The sequence below is a fragment of the Puma concolor genome, chromosome D1 (genome assembly GCF_028749965.1).
Source record: "Puma concolor isolate L17-30 chromosome D1, mPumCon1.1.hap2, whole genome shotgun sequence".
NCBI classification, from domain to species: domain Eukaryota; kingdom Metazoa; phylum Chordata; class Mammalia; order Carnivora; family Felidae; genus Puma; species Puma concolor.
In genome coordinates, this window is record NC_141676.1 from 101,603,382 (window position 1) to 101,623,228 (window position 19,847).

At 51.5% G+C, this 19,847-nt stretch overlaps 1 protein-coding gene across 2 annotated transcripts in view; it reads left to right on the plus strand.

Moving 5' to 3' along the window:
* DSCAML1 (DS cell adhesion molecule like 1) overlaps positions 1–19,847 on the plus strand; it is a 349,712-nt gene that overhangs the window by 309,427 nt on the left and 20,438 nt on the right. For both annotated transcript variants that reach the window (XM_086679019.1, XM_086679020.1), the window contains 4 exons: positions 1,246–1,316; positions 6,460–6,700; positions 9,870–10,016; positions 12,539–12,694. In XM_086679019.1, the coding sequence (XP_086535145.1) occupies positions 1,246–1,316; positions 6,460–6,700; positions 9,870–10,016; positions 12,539–12,694 (615 nt within the window). The remainder of the gene's footprint in view (positions 1–1,245; positions 1,317–6,459; positions 6,701–9,869; positions 10,017–12,538; positions 12,695–19,847) is intronic.

Below are 19,847 nucleotides of genomic sequence, written 5' to 3' on the forward strand. Positions count from 1 at the left end.
CCCCACATCAGGCCCAGAGCCTGGAACTTGCTTCAGATTCTGTGTCTCCCTCTTTCTCTGCCCCTTCCCTGCTCACACTCTGTCTCTCTCTGTCTCTCAACAATAAATAAATGTTAAAAAAAAATAAAAAATAATAATAATAAAGCAAAAAATAGGATAAGCAACACTCACTATCAATTACCAGCATGCCAGGGGTCCTCCCTCTGCCCCTTCCCAACCATAACCCCATGCCTCCCTTTGAGGTAACCGGTAGTCATTCTTGCTTTTCTCTTTTATACTGTCACTACAGTGTATGTATGCAGAAGCATGCTGTTTGGTTTTGCCCACTTTCCCAGGGAATGTATTCATTAAGTTATTCTTGATATATTCTGTGTCTTCCTTGCTTTGATTGTTAGTATTTTTGTGAGTTTCATCATTTGTGCATTTTCAGTGCTCTGTAGTACTCTCTGCCATGATTATACCACAGCCTCTTTGTCCATTTTAATGAAGAGGGACATTTAGGTGGCTTGCAGCTTGGACCTGTGAACATTTTCATACTTGTATGCTTACAGAGGTCTGTGAGTTTCTCTATGGGATAGAAGTAGTTGCAGAATTACAAAGGCATCAGATGAGGACACTCCTACCTTTAACCGGAAATGCCAAGATGTCTTCCAAAGTATTGGGCCAGTTTCCTTTCCCATGGCCAGTAGATATAAGAATTCCTGGGACACCTGGGTGGCTCAGTCAGTTAAGCATCTGACTTCAGCTCAGGTCATGACCTCACAGCTTGTGAGTTTGAGCCCCATGTCTGGCTCTGTGCTGACAGCTCAGAGCCTGGAGCCTGCTTCGGATTCTGTGTCTCCATCTGTCTCTGCCCCTCCCCCACTCATTCTTTCTCTCCCTCTCTCTCTTTCTCTGTCTCTCTCTCTCTCTCTTTCAAATATAAATAAACCTTTAAAAAAAAGAATTCCCACTACTACACACCCCTACCTACACTTGATACTATCAAACTTTTAAAAATTGTTCCCAGTGTGCTAAATGTAGAGTAATATCTTGTTGTCATTGCTCACTGCATTTTCAGCAAATGATGATGGAGAATGGAGAGGAAAGGTAAGCCCTATGACTGTTTTATGGGGGGTTCTCTGCTTTCATGTATGAGCTTTTCCTTTGTTCCCAGCAATCCTCCAGCTGAAGAGGATGAAAGTGAGCACATAAGACTCTTTTCTTCCCTGACTTAACTTGTAATGTTGTTTCCCCCTCCACCAGCTCCTGATGGGCCCCCCATGGATGTCACCTTGCAGCCAGTGACCTCACAGAGTATCCAAGTGACCTGGAAGGTAAGTGAGGTCAAATTTCCCACTGAATGCCTCCATGCCTCCTCCCTTCTCAACCCAGGAATGAAGCCCCAACAAGCTTGCTGATCTCTGATCTCTTATAATTCTCATGCCCAGTTTTTGTTTTTGTTTTTGTCTTTGTTTTTGTTTTTGTCTTTGTTTTTGTTTTTGTTGTTTTGTTTTGTTTTGTTTTGTTTTGTTTTGTTTTGTTTTGCTTTGCTAACCACAGTGAGGCTGGAGGGGAGGAAAGATGGGAGGATAAAGGGATGGGTCCCCCCACCACTCCCCACCCCCTCTCCGCCTTGGCACTCTGAGGCAGGCCTGTACCTGAGGTGGGATGAAGAATTTGGCAATGCTAAGCAGGGAAGATGGGTTTTCCACCACATCGGCCTCTCTTCTAAGCCCCACATGCTGTAATACGTCAGGAGTTGGGTTTGACTTTGTACAAAGTTCAAGGGAGCCCTGTGGATGATGAGAGATGACAGAACAGGGTCTTGCCCTCATCTTGGCCCTCTGACTGGAGCTGGGAGGTATAGCAATGTAATCCCCTATCTTCTCCTGGTGAGGCCTTCCACAGGAGTCTTGGTGTTTTCAGGCCTCAGTTTCCTCCTCTATGAAATCACTGAAAATAACTGTCCTCCCTACCTCTGGGGCTGGATGAGGGGCAGAGACCTTAAACTCTACAGGATGTCCTGAAGACCCTGTCACATGAGAAAACTCTTAGAGGAGACCCCACAGCTGGGCAGAGAAACAGATCAGAATAACCTGGAGCAGGAGGGAAACACCGTCCTGGGTAACTCTGGCGAACTCACCACCACATTGCTGCCGTGGACCCTCAGGGCCGCCTGTTGCACTGCCTCTTCGAGGCTTCAAGTATTTTCTCACACTGGCTTATCTGACCCTCTGTTCCTGGAGGGTAGCCAGAAGAGGTACTTTTATCCCGACCCATCAGAGGAGGCCACGGCACGGAGTTTGGGAACAGAGAGCTTTCGTAGGGCCTGTATGTGTTCTTCTTCTTGGAGCTTTCCCATCCCAACAGTGGGGCTTGGGGGGAATGCCTCCTCTGCTCCTGGGATCCGACCTCCACAGTCATTTTCTGGCTCTAACTGAAGCTCAGGCACTTTAGTTCTCCCCCAGGCCCTTCAGCAAGGTAGACTTGAGAACTGGAGAGATGCAGAAGGGCTTAGTGATATTTTCCTTAAAAACACTACACTCTTGTGTGTGTCTCCCCACCCCCCCCCTCGCCCCCCACACCCACACAGACACAGAGCAGAGCCTCGTTCCTTCTTTCCCCAGAGAAATGACCAGAATGCAAGTGAGGTAGGGACTACACAGTTGGGCCTTCCTGGGAACCATGCCCAGAGCCATGGTTCCACTTCACATCCAGATCTGGGCACCAAGCCTTTCCTCAAAAACTTGGGGGAAGGGGGTGAAGCCTAGAGTCCAACCCCAAGTCTGTCTGCATCCTGGTTCTGGACCCATTTCCTAGGAATGCTGTCAGGAAGCCAGGAGGTGGGGGCAGGGAATGAATACGTATGTAAAACACTGAGCCGTTTGGCTACAAAGCTCTGACCCGGAGGTCGATAAAAATTTAGAATCAGATTTATGTCTCCAAAGTCTCATAATGAAAAATAAAATTGATTAGAAAGTTAGAACTTCAGAATGAACCAACCCATCAATAAATTTTGGCCTGACTTCTCAGGGGATTTTTTTTTTTAACACCAAGAAACAGATTAATGAAAAATAAAGATTCACTTGAAAGATAAGTCACTTCATTTTAAGACCCTTTCCGCGAGATGGATCGCCACTGCTTTATGACATAAATTTGCAATCGGCCCTATTGATTTCTTAATGCTTCAGAGAAATATTGTTAAGATTGATTTAAATCCTGAGTGTGCCTGTTGGGGGTGAGGGGAGCAGTGGAAGGGAGAAGAGAGAGAGAGAGAGAGAGAGGGAGAGAGAGAGGGAGAGGAGGAAAGAAAGAGGAGGGAGGGAAGGAAGATCTGTCAAGATTTGTATAAATATGTGAATATATATATGTATATAGCGGGGTGTGCCTGGATGCCCATCCAAGGCCTCTGCCAGTATATGTTGATGTGAATATGTTGGTATATATCATGGCATAGATGGCTGTGGTCATGTGGACACGTGTGTTACTCTCTGAGCGTGGCAATATGGGTGTGTGCATGTAATATAAGAGTATGTGTCATTATGAAGACGGGGTGTCACTCTTGAAGGTATGTTTGTGTCTATAATAGATGTCTCTGTGTGTGTGGGTGTGTATGTAGATTTACATGGGCAGATATGAGAATTCAGAAATTTGCTCACTTACAAACTAGCAAACAGGACTGCCCAAGTGCAGAGAAACATTATTCAGGCATTAACAAAAAGTCAAGTCAATTAAAAACACACACACCTAGGGGCGCCTGGGTGGCGCAGTCGGTTAAGCGTCCGACTTCAGCCAGGTCACGATCTCGCGGTCTGGGAGTTCGAGCCCCGCGTCGGGCTCTGGGCTGATGGCTCAGAGCCTGGAGCCTGTTTCCGATTCTGTGTCTCCCTCTCTCTCTGCCCCTCCCCCGTTCATGCTCTGTCTCTCTCTGTCCCAAAAATAAATAAACGTTGAAAAAAAAAATTAAAAAAAAAAAAAACAAAACACACACACCTATTTAGTGAGTTCAAAACAATTACGTTAAATTAAAAACTTCATTTTATTGAGTTAACAGCGAGCTGAAAATGCAGTTCATTTAAAACATTCATTGAATTAAAAAAAAACAGTGGGGCTGTTTTACTAACTTAATTGTTTTTGATCTCACTATTTTTTTGTATAATAAAAGGTAGGCTTTTAAATTAACTTCATTGTCTTTAAAACCCTGATTCAAGTTGTTTTTATATGCACTGGGGTGCGTGCTGTCTCTCAATTTCTAGATGGGCAAGTCTGCTTGGTAAAGGAGCCAGTTTCTGTCTGTGAGTCTAAGTATATGTGACTGTAGGTAGGTGGGTGGATTACGGTGTTTGCTTTGATGGGTCCGGATGTGTGTGTTTGTGGTTCCTGATGTGAGAGGTATTAGGATCACGTGTGTGCATCTGGTTGTGTATCAGGGTTGAAGCTTGGAGTGAAAGCATGTTTTCTAGCCCCAGACTCATGGCACTGGTGTTTTCTCTGTTCTCCTGGCTGACTGGGGCCAGTCCTTCATCCCCGCCAGCCAACCCAGGGCTCCATAATGCCCCTTTCTTACTGCGTGTCCTCATCTACCTCTGTCCCTGCATCTGGGGGCTGGCTTCAGGCCCCAGTCCCCACATACCCCAGCCCCATACCATGATGCCCAGGGCAGTGTAGCTCCCTGCTCCAAGAAGGGCTGGGCACACACCAAAATCAAGGACTCTTTTTTTTGTTTGTTTTAAATGTGGTAAAACATATCCACCATTTTATTCATGGCTAAGTGCACAGTTCAGTGGCATTACGTACATTCACAGTATTGTGCAACCATCACTACCGTCCATCTGCAAAACTTCTTCATGATCCCAAATAGAAACTCTGCCCCCTATTGAATGATAGCTCTGCCCCCAGCCCCTGGTAACTTCTAGTCTGCTTTCTGTCTCTGTGAATTTGACTATTCATGTGACCCCATGGAAGCTGTATCAACACAATATCTGTCCTATTGTGTCTGGCTCATTTCTCTTAGCATGATGTTTTCAAGGTTCATCCACGTGATAGCACATGTCAGGACTTCATTCCGACTAAATAAGAGGCTAACTGTCAGGCTGAATAATATTGCATTGCACTCATAGGCCACTTTTTGTTGATCCATTCATTCGTCAGTGGACACTTGGTTTGCTTCAACCTTTTGGCTGTGGTGAATAGGGCTGCTCTAAACATTGATGTCAAGTATCTGAGTCTCCACTTCCAATTCCTTGCGGTCTATACCAAGGAGTAGAACTTCTGGATCATATGGCAATTCTATGTTGGGCTTTTTGAGGAACTGGCAGACTGTGTTCCCCTGCAGCTACGCCAGTTTGCATTTCCACCAGTAGTACACGAGAGGTCCGATTTCCCCACATGGTCACCAACACTTGTGGTTTTCCATTTTTTGATGAGAGCTGTCCTACAGGGTGTGATGTGGTATCTCGGGCTTCTGTTTTTATTCAAGCTAATTGCTCACCTCCTTCTCCATCTGGTTACTTTTTGTCTGCTGTTCCCTTTCTTTCAGGTCCCTGAGCCCATGCCAAATGATATTCCTATTCATTCGTTCATGCATTCATTCATTCATTCATTCAATAACCGTGTATTGAAGTCTTGCTACGTATCAGCCATCGTTGTAGACACTGAAAGCAGAGCAAAGAGCAAACAAAACAGGCAATGCTTTTCATCCTCATGGTGTTTACATTCTGATGGGAACAGATGGACACATAAATAAAATATCCAATGATGCTGAGTAAATGCAATGCAGAAAAATAAAACATGGGGAAGAAAAGATGGGTTCAAGAGGTAATGGGGGCCAGGAAGAAATGTAAGGAATACTGAACAGAGGGCAGGGAGCAATCTTACAGAAAGAGCATGAGGAGGGACAGCTGGGTGGCTCAGTCAGTTAAGCATCTGACTTCAGCTCAGGTCATGATCTCGTGGTTCGTGAGCCTGAGCGCCGCATCGGGCTCTGTGCTGACAGCTCAGAGCCTGGAGCCTGCTTTGGAATCTGTGACTCCCTCTCTCTGCCCCTCCACTGTTCACGCTCTCTCTCTGTCTCTCAAAAAAAAAAAAAAAAAAAAAAGTTAAAAAAAAAAGATCGTAAGGAAGACCTCATTAAGACGGGTATTTCAGCAAGGACGCCACAGGGGTGAAGAGGCAAGCTGTGGGGGTATCCAAGGCAAAAGCATTCCCCTTCAACGGACATGGGCCCAGTGTGAACAGCAAGAGACCAGTGCTGGAGCCTAGGGAGCATGGGGAAGAGGAGATGGGCTCAAGAGGTAATGGGGGTCAGATCATATAGGGTCATATAGTCATTATAAGAACTTTGGCTTTCACTCCGAGTGAGACAGGAGCCTTTGAAGGGTTGGGAACAGAGGAGTGACATGATCTGACTTTGGCTTTAAGAGCAGCATCTCACAGCACCATTGTGTTTTTGTCTCCCCTCCCCTACCGTGCTCACAGGCGCCCAAGAAGGAGCTGCAGAATGGCGTCATACGGGGCTACCAGATCGGCTACAGAGAGAACAGCCCTGGCAGCAATGGGCAATATAGCATCGTGGAGATGAAGGCCACCGGGGACAGCGAGGTCTACACCCTGGACAACCTCAAGAAGTTTGCCCAGTACGGGGTGGTGGTCCAAGCCTTCAATCGGGCTGGCACAGGGCCCTCGTCCAGCGAGATCAATGCCACCACGCTGGAGGATGGTGAGGGCACCAGCAGAGAGTAGGGGTGCAGAGGCAGGCTGCCAGGGAGGACTCAGGGCCCTTCCACTGCTCCTGTTCCCCATCACGGTCTTGTGAGGCACACAGGCTCCCTGGGATCCCTCCGTCTCCTCTCGCCCACGGGCTCCTCTAGAGATGCTGGTCCACGGAGCCCCCCAGACCCTCAATCCAGCGGCCAGCACTCTATCCACTGCTTGCCGACACTCTGCCTCCCTAGCACCTGCCCCCCGTCTGACTCTCCATCCATGTTTCTCCCTCATTCTGGCCCTCGCTTGTCTCTCTCTCCGGGCCCTTTCCTCTACATCCTGCTCCTGTTTCTCTTCCCTTGTAACCTGCAGGTTGGACAAAGGGCAGAAACCAAGTTACCTTTGTAGTTCTGGGCTAGAACCTGTCCACTACCTGTTTCAGGGACCTGAGATGAGACTGGGGTTAAGAGAGTCCAAGACCCATGTGGCAGGCGATTTAGAGGCCACTGTTTAAAACACGATTCTATGAGGACTAGAGAGGACTCTTGAGTAAATACAGGGCCCGGTTTTCAGGGGAACAGGGTTAGGAGAAAGCAGGAACGTGCCCGCTCTCTGAGCACAGAGGAGGGCCCGCTGGTACCTGAGCCTGTGCCAGGTCGAAAGAGGACACATGGCCCTTGATGCCTGCAGCCTCCCGAAGGGCAGATCAAAGAAGCAGGGTGTTCTCCTCGGCTTCCGGCTTGACGTCCCTCAACCCCAAACCAGAGTCTGAGACCAAAACCTGCGCTAAGTCTGACCCTGCCCCAGCAGAGCGAGGGGACTAACTGTCCAGAGGGCTTAATGCCATCGGAGTACCCAACATTCCACTGTTAGAAAGTCATTCCTTTAGGTTAGGCAACGCCTTCTACCTACTTCACCTTCTCTGAAAACGTAGACACCCTTGGGAGGGAGGACGCGTCAGGTCGGAAACACCTGAACGCGGATTAGCGCGCACCAGTGGTCCTTAACGTTAGCTCCAGATTGGAATTATCTGGGGAGCTTTCAAAATAATGGTGCCCAGGCTTCATCTTCCAGGATTCTCATTCGGTGGCTTTGGGGCACAATCTGGGCTTCGGGGTGGAGCCCTGAGCCCCTGGGGAAGGGGAGAATGCAAAAAGAGGGAAAGGCACATAGAAAGCAGAGAGGCACAGAGAAGCCTGGGTGGTGGTGGGGAGGACCACAAGGCAGCCAGCCCCCCCATTCCACACTGGCTCCATGCCTCCCCCCCCCCACCCCAGCACCTCCCCTCCGTGATGCTGGCCACAGACCTGGCTGGGTGGAGGAGGACCACCCAGCTACCTCTTCACACGAGCAGTACTAGTCCCAAGTGGTGCTCTAACCCAGTGGTTCTCAAACCTGAGTGTATATCAGAATCTGCTGGAGGGCTGTAAGCAGGCTGCTGGGCCCTCCCCCTCAGAGCTTCTGCTTTAGCAGGTTGAATCAGTTTTGCATTTCGAATACATTCCCAGATGATGCTGGTGCTGCCGGCACGGGAACACCTATGAGAACCGTAGCACTGACCTCTAGGGCCTTACCCACACAAGGAGCCAAGGTTCACGCAAGCTAAGTAGCCTGCCCAGAATCACCTATGTAGTAACGAACGGAGCCCGGATCAAAATGCAGGTCAGACCCTGAATCCTGTACTCTATCTTCGCCCCGTTGTTATACTCTCGCTTGGGAGCGAGGCGGGATACGGGACCAAGTGACGTGGATGCAGGATGCCCCGGGGAAGGCGCGTCCAGGGGAACAGCTGCCCTGAGCCCACACGGACATGCCCCGCCATGCACTGAGCTTCCTGTCCTCTAGGGCCAGGCCCGCCTCTGGCCTTCATCGGGTCACCGCCTCCCTGCTCTGGGGTCGGGGTGGGGGGTGCAGATTTTCCAGGAGGGCGAGACCAGCATGGGCTGTAGAGTCATTTTCAAAACAAAGGAGGAGAGGGAAGAAAGTTTCCACCGGCAGTTGCCCGGCACTTTTTCCTACTTAATTAAGGCCCTCGTTAGCCTGTCAGATCCCGATCGTTTCCTGGCAATATTAGCACTCCTCCTGGGGTATTCAAGGGCCCCTGCTTTAGCAGTAGTGTCTTTTCCATAATTATATTACCTTCATTTTGTTCGAACGGGCGATCTGTATTAGTTTATTACACTGGGTCCCTAATTACATGGTGCTTATATTTTTACACCTAAGTAATATGAAACAATAATCATTCTCAAAGAGGATCGTTACGATGATGTATTATCATTTAAATGCTCATAAAAATTAGAGTTGCCTCTTGTGGGGCAATGGGATCTAATTACCTTCCATCCAGCCTGTGCCTCCTTCCTCCCTCTCAGAGCAAAGCACACATGGCCCTTCCCTTTGGCCCCCGCAATTCGGAAGCCAGCAGGAAGGGCCGCCAAAGTTCTCCCCAGCCAAGGTGGCTCCTAGAACCTGGCATCCCTGCCGTCTGCCATGTCAGAGAAAGTGGCCTGCACCGGGGCAAACCCCTGAGGGAGGGGGATAGGACTTGGGTTAGGCTCAAAGATGGCTTTCCAATGGGGAAGGTTAGAGGCAGGTTAGACCGCCTACATTGGCCTCAGAAAGTGCTTTCCCGTCATCCCGGAGATTTTGATATATTCATGTTACAGGGACAAGGGACAGAGGTCCTAAAGGTGTCTATGGCTCCCCTTTTCCTCTTCACCAGGGTGAGGGGACCGCTTCCTTCTTTTCCTTGCCTTCAGCTTGGCATTAAGGACACAAGGGGCCCGAGAACCAGGCTGGGCTCAGACCACCTGGTCAGACGACACAGCAGGGCCGGCAGCCATCAGATAAGACCCAGGGCTGGCGTGGAGATCTTCCAGGCTCTGTAGCATCCGCCCTGGGCTTTGGCGCCCACTGGTGAATCCCCTTGGGCTCATGCCCAGAGTTCATCACCTTCTGCCCCCGGCATTTACCCGGAACGGGGAACGGGCCACCGGGAGGCCAAGGCGCCGAGACTGTGAGGACCTCTGTTTACCCAGAAGAGGACACTTGCTTCACTTCCCGGCCACACAGCCCAGACTCTCCTCACTCGTTGTCAGGAGCTCCTTCCATGTTCCTCTGGCAGGGGGCACGGATGTCGGGCTGTACCTCCTGACGGGGCCCTTTGTTTCTCTCCCCGCCCCGTACAGTGCCCAGCCAGCCCCCCGAGAACGTCCGGGCCCTGTCCATCACCTCAGATGTGGCGGTCATCTCCTGGTCGGAGCCCCCACGCAGCACTCTCAATGGCGTCCTCAAAGGCTATCGTGTCATCTTCTGGTCCCTCTACGTGGATGGGGGTGAGTCTGCCAGGAGTGAAGGCCGGGTCTCGGGGTGAGAGGTGCAGGGTCTGTGTCCACGCTTGGAGCTGAGCATCTTCCCATGGGATGTCCGGCGGAGGCGCAGCTCCCTCTGCTGCACATGCTACCCCAGCCAGAGCCAGAGACCAGGGTGGGTCACCCCTGTGGTGGGGGGAGGGACGCCAGCTGCTCCTGGACGGCAGTGTGTCTGGGAATGACTGGAGCTGTGATGGTGCACGTGTGTTTCTAACGTAACCTGTGGATGTTCGGTCAGGGTCCGGGCAGGGAGCAGGAGGTACCCACGAATGGGGCAGTTGAAGAGTTTCATGAAGGCGCTGCTTGCAGAGGGCTGTGGAAGGAGGGCGGGGCACCGAGGAACAGTCCTCACCACCTAGGCCGGAGGGGACAAGAGGAGGAAGCGGGGCTACCCGGACCTGGGGGAAGGGGGCACCCCTTGGCCAGGCCGTGGGGCAAGCGGTCTGCGCAGATGAGCCGCTTGGGACCCGGGGAAAGGTGGGGAAGCGCATGCAGTGAAGCCGGGGTAGGAATGGCAGAGGGACAGCAACCAACCCTGTGTGTGCCTTCCTCGCCCTGGGACGCGCGGGTCCAAACAGTCGTGTGTAGCCTCACAAACACACCAAGTCCCCGCCCGCTGGTGGCCACGAGAACCCTGCAGTGATAGGGAAGTCTGCCGCTGTGTGAGGCAGAGACCCAGCCTCCCCAACTATGGAAATGTTCTATTGGGGGCCATAAGGGCCCCCGTGAGTTTACCTCCCTGGATCCTGAGCCTTCTGCCTCCAGCCCCGGGGCCCTCCCTTCTCCCCAGGAGGACCTGAGACTCCAGCTCATGGTCGTTTCTCCAGGGCACCTGCCTTTCCCTTCCCCTTCCCCACCTGGATGCTGCTGTGCCCGGATACACTGCCAACAGGAAGTGTCCTTCTTGCCTCTATCTCTGTCATCTCCTCTAAAAGCACAGAGACCTGGAGCTCAGGAGCTGGATCTCGGGCAGTGTCCTCAGTTCATGTGTTGGGGGACAGCCTCGTGCGTTTCTGCTGTGCCGCATAAAGGGTGGTCCCTGGCTTTCCAGAGCGTGCTTCCTCTTTTCTTTTTTCTTTTTTTCTAATTTTTTTAACATTTATTTATTATTGAGAGACAGAGACAGAGCATGAACCTGGGAGGGGCAGAGAGAGGAGGAGACACAGATTCCGAAGCAGGCTCCAGGCTCCGAGCTGTCAGCACAGAGCCTGACGTGGGGCTCAAACCCACAAACTGTGAGATCATGACCTGAGCCGAAGTCGGACACTTAACCGACTGAGCCACCCAGGCGCCCCTTGCTTCCTCTTTTCTAAGCCTGTAATCTTCCCTAAAGTCACCTGGGTTGTTGGCCATACTGTCCTCTTTTGGGGTCTTTCTCTGGCTCTGGTCCTGAACAGGACTACCCTGGTTTCTGATTTCCTAAAAAGAAAGGTCCCACTGCTCAGGCTTCTGAGGTTCCCCCTGCACTGACCTGGAGCTGCCTCAGGTCGGGCGCGGTGTTCTCATGCCCCTGGCCCCGGGCAGACTGTTGCCCTCCCCTGGCCAGGCTCTCTGCTTCGGGCTCTTTGCCTGCACCGGGTCCCCGGTGAGGTGCTGGGGTGGGTTGCAGGCACCTGTCTCCTACGAAGCCCGTCCTCAGCCAGTGCGTCTGGGCCCGTCTTTTGGAAAGCCCGGTGGTCCCAGTGGATGGCTGTCAGCTCAGGAGCCTGTCTCTTTTCCTCCTTCTAAGACCCTGGTCTTCCCGTGGGACCCTCTCCCTAAACTCGTCTTCCGTCTACAGCAAGTTCCTTGGCAGAGTCAGATGACGGGTCCTCACTGAGCCGGAGGAAGGCCTGGCCCTTCCTGGCGGGGGCTGTCCCCTCTACCAGCCTCGCCCGGGTTCTCCGTGTGGGTGCTTCCTGGGGAGGGTGTCCCCAGCGGTGGGGAGAAAGGAAGGGGCTTAGCTGCTCACAGACACCACTGAGCGTTCAGGGTGCTGGCCCAGGAGCAGTCAGACACAGAGGAGGCAGCCTCAGCCTGTGCCCCGTCGTCCCAGGGTAACACACTGCCTACTGACCTGAGAGCCGAAGGAGGCCCTGGGACAGCAAAGAGGAATGGCTGTGACCATCCCACCTGGCCTAGGCTCCCTTCCAGGAGATCCTTGGGATCCCTCACGTGGAGAGGGGAAGGGGAGGAGGGGAAAGGTGCTCAGATGGAAAGGGAGAGCATTAAGCTCAATTTGGTATGAGGTCAGCTGGGGCTGAGGCCGGGCATATGCCGCTCACCCCAGTTGGGCCACTTGCGAAGACACGCGGCCTGGGAGCAGAGCCCCAGACCTGCCCCCCGGCGCCTGAAGGTGGCGGTCCCCCCGGTCGCCACTACTGTGGAGTCGAGGTCTGAGCCCAGTGGAGCTGGCCCGACCGGAGCCCAGGCTGGCCGAGGGGCTGCGGCAGGGGCCCCAGGCCCGGCCGGCCTGGCCGCGTTCCGACGCTGCTTGTCTCGGGCAGAGTGGGGCGAGATGCAGAACATCACGACGACGCGGGAGCGGGTGGAGCTGCGGGGCATGGAGAAGTTCACCAACTACAGCGTGCAGGTGCTGGCCTACACCCAAGCCGGGGACGGCGTGCGCAGCAGCGTGCTCTATATCCAGACCAAGGAGGATGGTGAGTCCCCTCCACTGCGCCCAGCCTGGCCTCGCCCACCGGCCAGGCTCCCTCCCCGCCCACCCCGGACCCGTCGCTGAGCACTGCCCAAGGGGAAGGGTGAGAGCAGGGCACTGTCCTGTCTCCTGTCCCCGTAAGTCCTTGCAGGGTGGCTTTGAGCATGCTGGGGCCCCGCTTTAGGAGAACACAGCTTACCGCAGGTGGCAGTGAGATGCTCTGGGACTCCCCACTCCCTTAACTCCCCTTGCAGCCCCAGGTCGGAGGCCCCGGAAAGCCTCTCTCCCCACCCCCTCCCCAAGGGCATCCTTTCTGTGGCAAGATTCTGCCTGGTTTCTTCTGGAGACGGATGGTTGGGGTTGGGGGAGGAGGGAGAGAGGATCGTCACTGCACACATCTCAGGTTAGGGGCGTGGCAGAGGCCCCAGAGCGGTCCAGGCCCTGGACTCTGGCATGCTGGGGAGGCTCTCAGGGCGAGAATGGGAGGTGACTCCGTTTGGAGCTGTGATCTCCAGGCCCTCCACCCTGGGGCAGAAATGGAGGAAAATCAGGAGCCAAAGCTCAAGGGCAGAATGACAAAGTGAGGAGGTGGGGGAGTGGAGAACCCAGCAGAGAACAGGGTGGGAGAAGGGCCACACTGCCAGGGGGCCTCCTTCATATGGAGCGTGTCCAGCAGGTGCTGTGTGTGCCCACGCGCAGCTCTGGGCTCCTGCTGCCAGCCTCTGCTTCCTTCCTCACGTCATCCCAACACGTCATTTTTTTTTTTTAATGTTTACTTATTTTTGAGAGAGTGCCAGTGGGGGATAGGCAGAGAGAGGGAGGCACAGAATCCGAAGCAGGCTCCAGGCTCTGAGCTGTCAGCACAGGGCCGGACGCGGGGCTCGACCTCACAACCTGTGAGATCACGACCTGAGCCGAAGTCGGACGCTCAACCGACTGAGCCACCCGGGCGCCCCATCACTTAGCTGATTCTTAAACCTTCTGAGGCAGGTGCTATATTTTAAAAGAGTTTGTGTGGAGAGGGGCTGGCACCAATGGGTACTTAAACTAGCCAACATTGCCGTCATGGCTTCCTACCCTCACTGCCTCCATTTTCTCAAAGTTCCCACAGTCTGGGCCCCTCCTGTGCCACTTGGCAGAAGGTGCTGGAGGGTTAGAGTTGTTGAGAGGAGGGTCTCAGGCTGGGACTGATGGTAGAGAGCTTCCCAGGGCAGCCCAGCACTTGGGGAACAGAGCATTTTAATCCAGCTCCCCACTCTCCCTAAGCCCTGCCCTTCTCTCAGATCGGCCCCCTCCACGCCGTAAGCTCTGAGCAATTAAATATTTACCAACCTGCCTGCCCTACTTTTCCTGCCATTAATCCCCCCATCAAGGTTTCCTGGGATGGCTCCAGGCAGAGCCACCTGCTCTTATGTGGAGACCAAACGGGGACTGTGCTCAGAGCCCGGCCCCTTCCAGAGCCTCTGCACCACACACACGGGCACCTTCCCAGCCTCCAGAGAGGAACCACTGGGGCCCCCAGACTTCTTGCGGCCTATTCTGACGCAAGGTCTGAGCCATAAGCACCTCCACATGTTTCACAAAGGTAAGGGATTCCCCACAGGGGAACCCAAAGTTCCGAGGAGCTTTCAACCTTTCGATTTAGAGCTGCCTGCAGAGGCTCACAGGGATGATCGCGAGCAGGGAATGGGGCCCTACCGTGAGGCTCCGCAGAGCGGAGGGGCTCCCGTGAGCACGGCAGAAGAAGGGTCCCAGCCCTGCCAGTTATTGGCAAGTCACTTAACCTTTCTGAACCTCAGTTTCCTCGTGATAAAATGGGGACAGTGATGCCTCATTGGGTTGTCCCAAGAAGCACGTTAACTGCAAAATCCTTTCTAAAACGTGCGGTGCTAGCAAAGAGCAGGTGCCTAATGGCTACCAAGGCGCTGGCAGTGAAGTGACTGCTTTGGGAGGACCCAGGCGCCCCAGAGAGGCTCAGTGCCCCTTAGAGGGAGGCCCTGGGCCAGAAGGAATCCACTGTCAGATGAGGTCTCGACAGAACAGCGGCCACACTTGATATGTGTACCACATGTGGTCATAAGCGTGGCTGAGCCTTGCCAGTAGCCCTGTGAGGTACATCTTATGTCCATTTTAGAGGTGAGAAAAGTGAGGCATAGGGAACTAAAGCAACTTGCTGAATGTCACTCAGCTCCTCGGAGGCAAATGAAGACCTTCTTGCCTCCATATCATCTATTCTGTCGGAGACAGGAAGCTTTGGGCTGTGAGTAATACAAGTTAAAGAAAAAAAAAAACGGTTTCAGCAATAAGTGGATTTATTATCACATGTAACAAGAGGTCTTGAGGAGGCAGCTCCACAGGGTTGGTTCACTCCGTGGGCCCCCGTCCTCGGCACGTCACCTGTTCCTCCCGCGGCTCCCGGCATCACAGCAGACAAGACCGAGTTCAGAGTCGGAGAAGTGGCCTCCTCCTATGGGCCTGCCTCTCTCGGGGAGTGAATAAAAACCGGCCCAAAAACCCCTCCTCAACAGATTTATCCTCATGTCCCATTGGCCACCCTGGGGCAACGTGCATCTTGCAAAGCCAGTCACTGAAAGGGGAATGGAATGATCGCGGCTGACTTCCCCCAAGTATGGTGAATCCCCTGGTGGAGGTGATGGGGACGGCTTTCTCTGAGGGACAGAGGGGCATGGGTCCCCAAAGATCAGGAAAGAACGACAGCCGACGGGCGGGCAGACAAGCGGGCACTACACCAGCCCGGCCCCACCTCCTCCAGGTTCTCCCATGGTGTCAATGGCAGTTATTACAGCTCTTTCCGGCTGACTTGGGAAGCAGACAGGCCCGCATTCTGGCTCCAGCTCTGCCATGGGAGCTTGGACGAATAGCCAAAGACACTGTGACTCCCTACCTACCTCCCCCTGCCTGCTCCCCTCCCCACCCCACCGCCAGCTCAGGATTTTGCATGTTTCCAAGGAAAAAATGAGCAGGAAAGGTAGAGAAAACCAAAAATAAATTAAAAGATAAAATGAAAACAAAGTCAAATAAATTCAAGCTCATTTCTTTTTTTTTTTTTTTTTTTAATTTTTGAGACAGAGAGAGACAGAGCATGAACAGGGGAGGGGCAGAGAGAGAGGGAGGCACAGAATCCGAAGCAGGCTCCAGGCTCTGAGCTGTCAGCACAGAGCCCGACGCGGGGCTCGAACCCACGGACCGTGAGATCGTGACCCGAGCTGAAGTCGGACGCTTAACCGACTGAGCCACCCAGGCGCCCCCAAGCTCATTTCTTACGTCCGAATCCCCCAGTCTATAACTTGGTCTCGGGCTGACTTGACTGGACTTTGCTGTTCATGAGCAACAAAGCCTCTTGCTGACACCCCAACTCCCCTGGGGATACCAAATCAGAGTGAAGCCTGAGCTGGATTTTAAACCATTTTAAAGATATTTAGCCAAAGAGGAGGCTTGGCTGGACCTGTGTTGCAGGAAGGTAACCCTCACGGAAGCGTGGACGACAGATGGCAGGAAGGGGCTGGGGGTGGGGGCAGGGATGAGGACTGGCCTCAGAGAAGCCTGTTAGAACCTGTGGGCATCTAGGCAGAGAAGCAGAAGGTGTGTGCTAGGGAGGCAGGAGGGGAAGGTGGAGGGAGAGGTGGAGACAAGCTCAGAGAGACGTGTCAGAGGATTTGCACTTCCAGTAACGGTGGACTACGTGACTCAAACCCACTCTCCTTCTTGCTGAGAACACTAGGAAATCCGGATAAAATATTTTCTAAAACACCTGCTTGAAGGCATCAGAGAGCTGGCAGGAGAGTGCAGAATTACTGGGCCAGGATCCAAGGGAGAGTGGAAGCCCAGGAGGTGACCCTGGCATTTGGAACCGCTCTCCCCGTGGGGGACATTTGCCGAATCTGGACGCAGTGGCCGAGAATCAGAGCAGCACTAGAAAGCCGTGGATTGGAGTCAAGGGCCTGCTGGGGCAGGCGGGTCCCCCTCACTTTGAGTTGAGACCATGAGGGCAGCACTGTAGGATTAAAGGTGCACCAGAAGTACACAGCCCAGCTTCAAATCATCTCAGTCCTGGAAGTTAGAGTAAGGTAACCCCAGATGGCAGGTCCCTGTCAGAAGCAAACACAGATTCTCCCTTTAGGAAGATTACATCATTTGAGGCCTCAAACTATTTCTACAAACAATTTTGCAAATGATGTGTCTGGCACCCAGTAAAAAACTATGAGGAACAGCGTGAACAAAAGCAGGAAAAAAAAGAAGCAGATAAAAGAAACAGACCCACAAGGAGTCCAAACACAGGTTTTGTCAAATATGAACTTTCAAAGAGTTATTCTTAACAAGATTGAAATTTTAAGAGAACTGGGGACTATTGAATGGAAAATCTAGAAACCAGAGCGACTATTAACCTGAAATTAAGGACTCGGTAGATAGATTTAATAACAAATGAGACACAGCTGGAGAGAGAACGAGCAGACTGGAAGGCAGATCAGAAGACCCAAAAGCAGCTCAGAAAGACACACGAATGGAAAATAAAGGGACCAGTCAGAGATAGAGCAGTGATTTTCAAACTTGACTGTGCATACCAGTCACTTGGGGGTCATATTAAAATTCATATTCTGATTCGGTAGGGTCTAGGGTGGAACCTGAGATTTTGCATTTCTGACATGCTCCCAGGTGACGCTTCTGCTGACAACTGGACCGCATTCTGAATATCCAGGGCACAGAGGATGTGAGAAGAAAGTCCCGAAGAAGAGGAGAAAGGGAACGGGGCAGAAGATAAAATGCCTGAAAACTTTTCAGAATTGATGAAAGACATCCATCCCCAAAGCAAAAAGCAAAGCACTCTGCAGACTCCACAAGCAATAACTTAAGGAAGTCCGCACCTAGGCTCATCGCAATAAAGCCGCTAAACAGGAAACGCAAAGGGAAAATTCCTAAAAGCAACCGAAGCGAAGAAGACCAGTTACCTTCACAGGACCAGCAATTAGATTAACCGCTGCTTTATCAGAAACAATGGAATAATAAAAACAAGACAAGAAACAGTGGAAGCCGAGGAAGCCAGAAAACAATGCAGTGGTATAAAGTGTGTAAGGAAAATAGTTGTCAACCTATGATTTTATGCCGAGCCAAAATACTCTCCAAGGTTAAAATGAAATAAAGACGTTTGCAGACAAAAACTGAGAAAATGTATTTTCTCGACATACCTGCTCTAGAGAAATAGTAAAGGGTATTATTCCTTAGCTAGAAGGAAAATGATCCCAGCTATGAGTTCCATGATGCAAGAAGCAAAGAACGAGTAAATGGTGAATGTGTGAGTAAATCTCCATTTATACTGACTGTGTAAAATGATGATGATAGTGATATCATCTTGGGGAGGGTGTAATATCTGTGTGTGTGTGTGTGTGTGTGGCTAAAATATACAACAAAGGCATAGAAATTGGGTAAGAAGTTTGAAGTCTCTTGCATTGTCTGAGAGAAAAAAAGGTGCCAATTAATGTTGTTAGGCTTTGGTAAAGGCTCACGTTGAGTAACCCCTAAAAGGCTGTCTAATAACCAATCTAATAAAGAGGGGGAATAAAGTATTTTTTTTTTAATTTTTTTTTTTTTCAACGTTTATTTATTTTTGGGACAGAGAGAGACAGAGCATGAACGGGGGAGGGGCAGAGAGAGAGGGAGACACAGAATCGGAAACAGGCTCCAGGCTCTGAGCCATCAGCCCAGAGCCCGACGCGGGGCTCGAACTCACAGACCGTGAGATCGTGACCTGGCTGAAGTCGGACGCCCAACCGACTGCGCCACCCAGGCGCCCCGAATAAAGTATTTTTTAAAAGGCTCGATTCAAAAAAAAGAAAAAAGCAGGAAAGGAAATAAAAGTATTTAGTAAGCTGAGGTATTTAAACCCAAACATATAAGTGATTGCATTAACGATAAATCAACTAAATTATTCAATTAAAGGATAAAGACTGTCAGACTCATCCAGCAATGAAACAAACCCAACTATGTGCTGTTCATAGGAGACACCTAAGACGTAAAGGTAGAGAAAGGTTCAATGTGAAAGGATTAAAGGCATCATTAGAGATACAGAAAGACACTCTGTTAGGATAAAAGACCCAATTTACTAGTCAAATAAAACAGTTTCGAATTTGTTGTGAACCTAATAACATAATCTCAAAATATATAAAAGCAAAGACCGACAGGACTACAAAAATTGACAAATACACAGTCGTGGGGGAGATATCAACATACCCCTCTCGATTACTGCTGAGAAAAGAAGTGAGCAAGGGCGAAAAAGATCTGAACCTGAGTTAGCACGCTGGCCAGCCCCAGTGGCACCCGTGGCCCCCTGCACTCCACAGCATGCAGAGACACTAGCAGAAGCAGGATATCAGGGCCGTAGCTGTGAGGGAGGGCTCAGGCCCCTGGATGGATGGCCATGATGGATCGTCATTTTATTTGGCCTAGAACTGTTGACCACTTACTAGATTTTTTTAAAAATCACAGTAGATGCTAGAGCAAAACTGAGTATTGTCACCGTTTATTGTCTTCTATGTGGCAGGCACTGTGCCAGGTGCTTTATTTTAATTAGTACTAACTGTCTCCACAAACCTTTAATGCGGTTGTTATTATGTCCGTCATCTATATGGGGAAACTGAGACTCAGGGAGGCAAAATGAGTTGAGTAGGATGCCATCACCGTCCTCAAAGGAGCATATAAAGCTCCCAGGAGGGAAGACAAGTGCACAGCAATTCAAGGGACAGATGAAGGGGAGCTGAAAACAGGAAGCTTCCAGTCGCCCAAGCAGAACCCTGGGACCCAGCTGGGCCAGGCAGGACCAGAGATGGGGGACAGTGGGAGGGCAGAATACATATGAATTGGTATGCCCTTAGGATGAATATCCTGGCCAATTCTCAAGTAGACTTGCCCTCCTAAAAACAGAAAGGGCCTAAGCAGCATCCCAGGGGCAGTGCCCTGGGCACATGGCAGGAAACCCTGTCACCCGTTGGCTGACGCCAGCCCCTGACCCTCAGGACACAGTCCACTCTGTGAGTCCATGGAGCCCCCAGCCTCAAGGAGCTCACAGGCCAAAGAGCAAAGTGACCAGTATATATGTTTGGTCTGTATACAAGCTAGTAGTTGAATGTTGGGAGAGGAAGCAG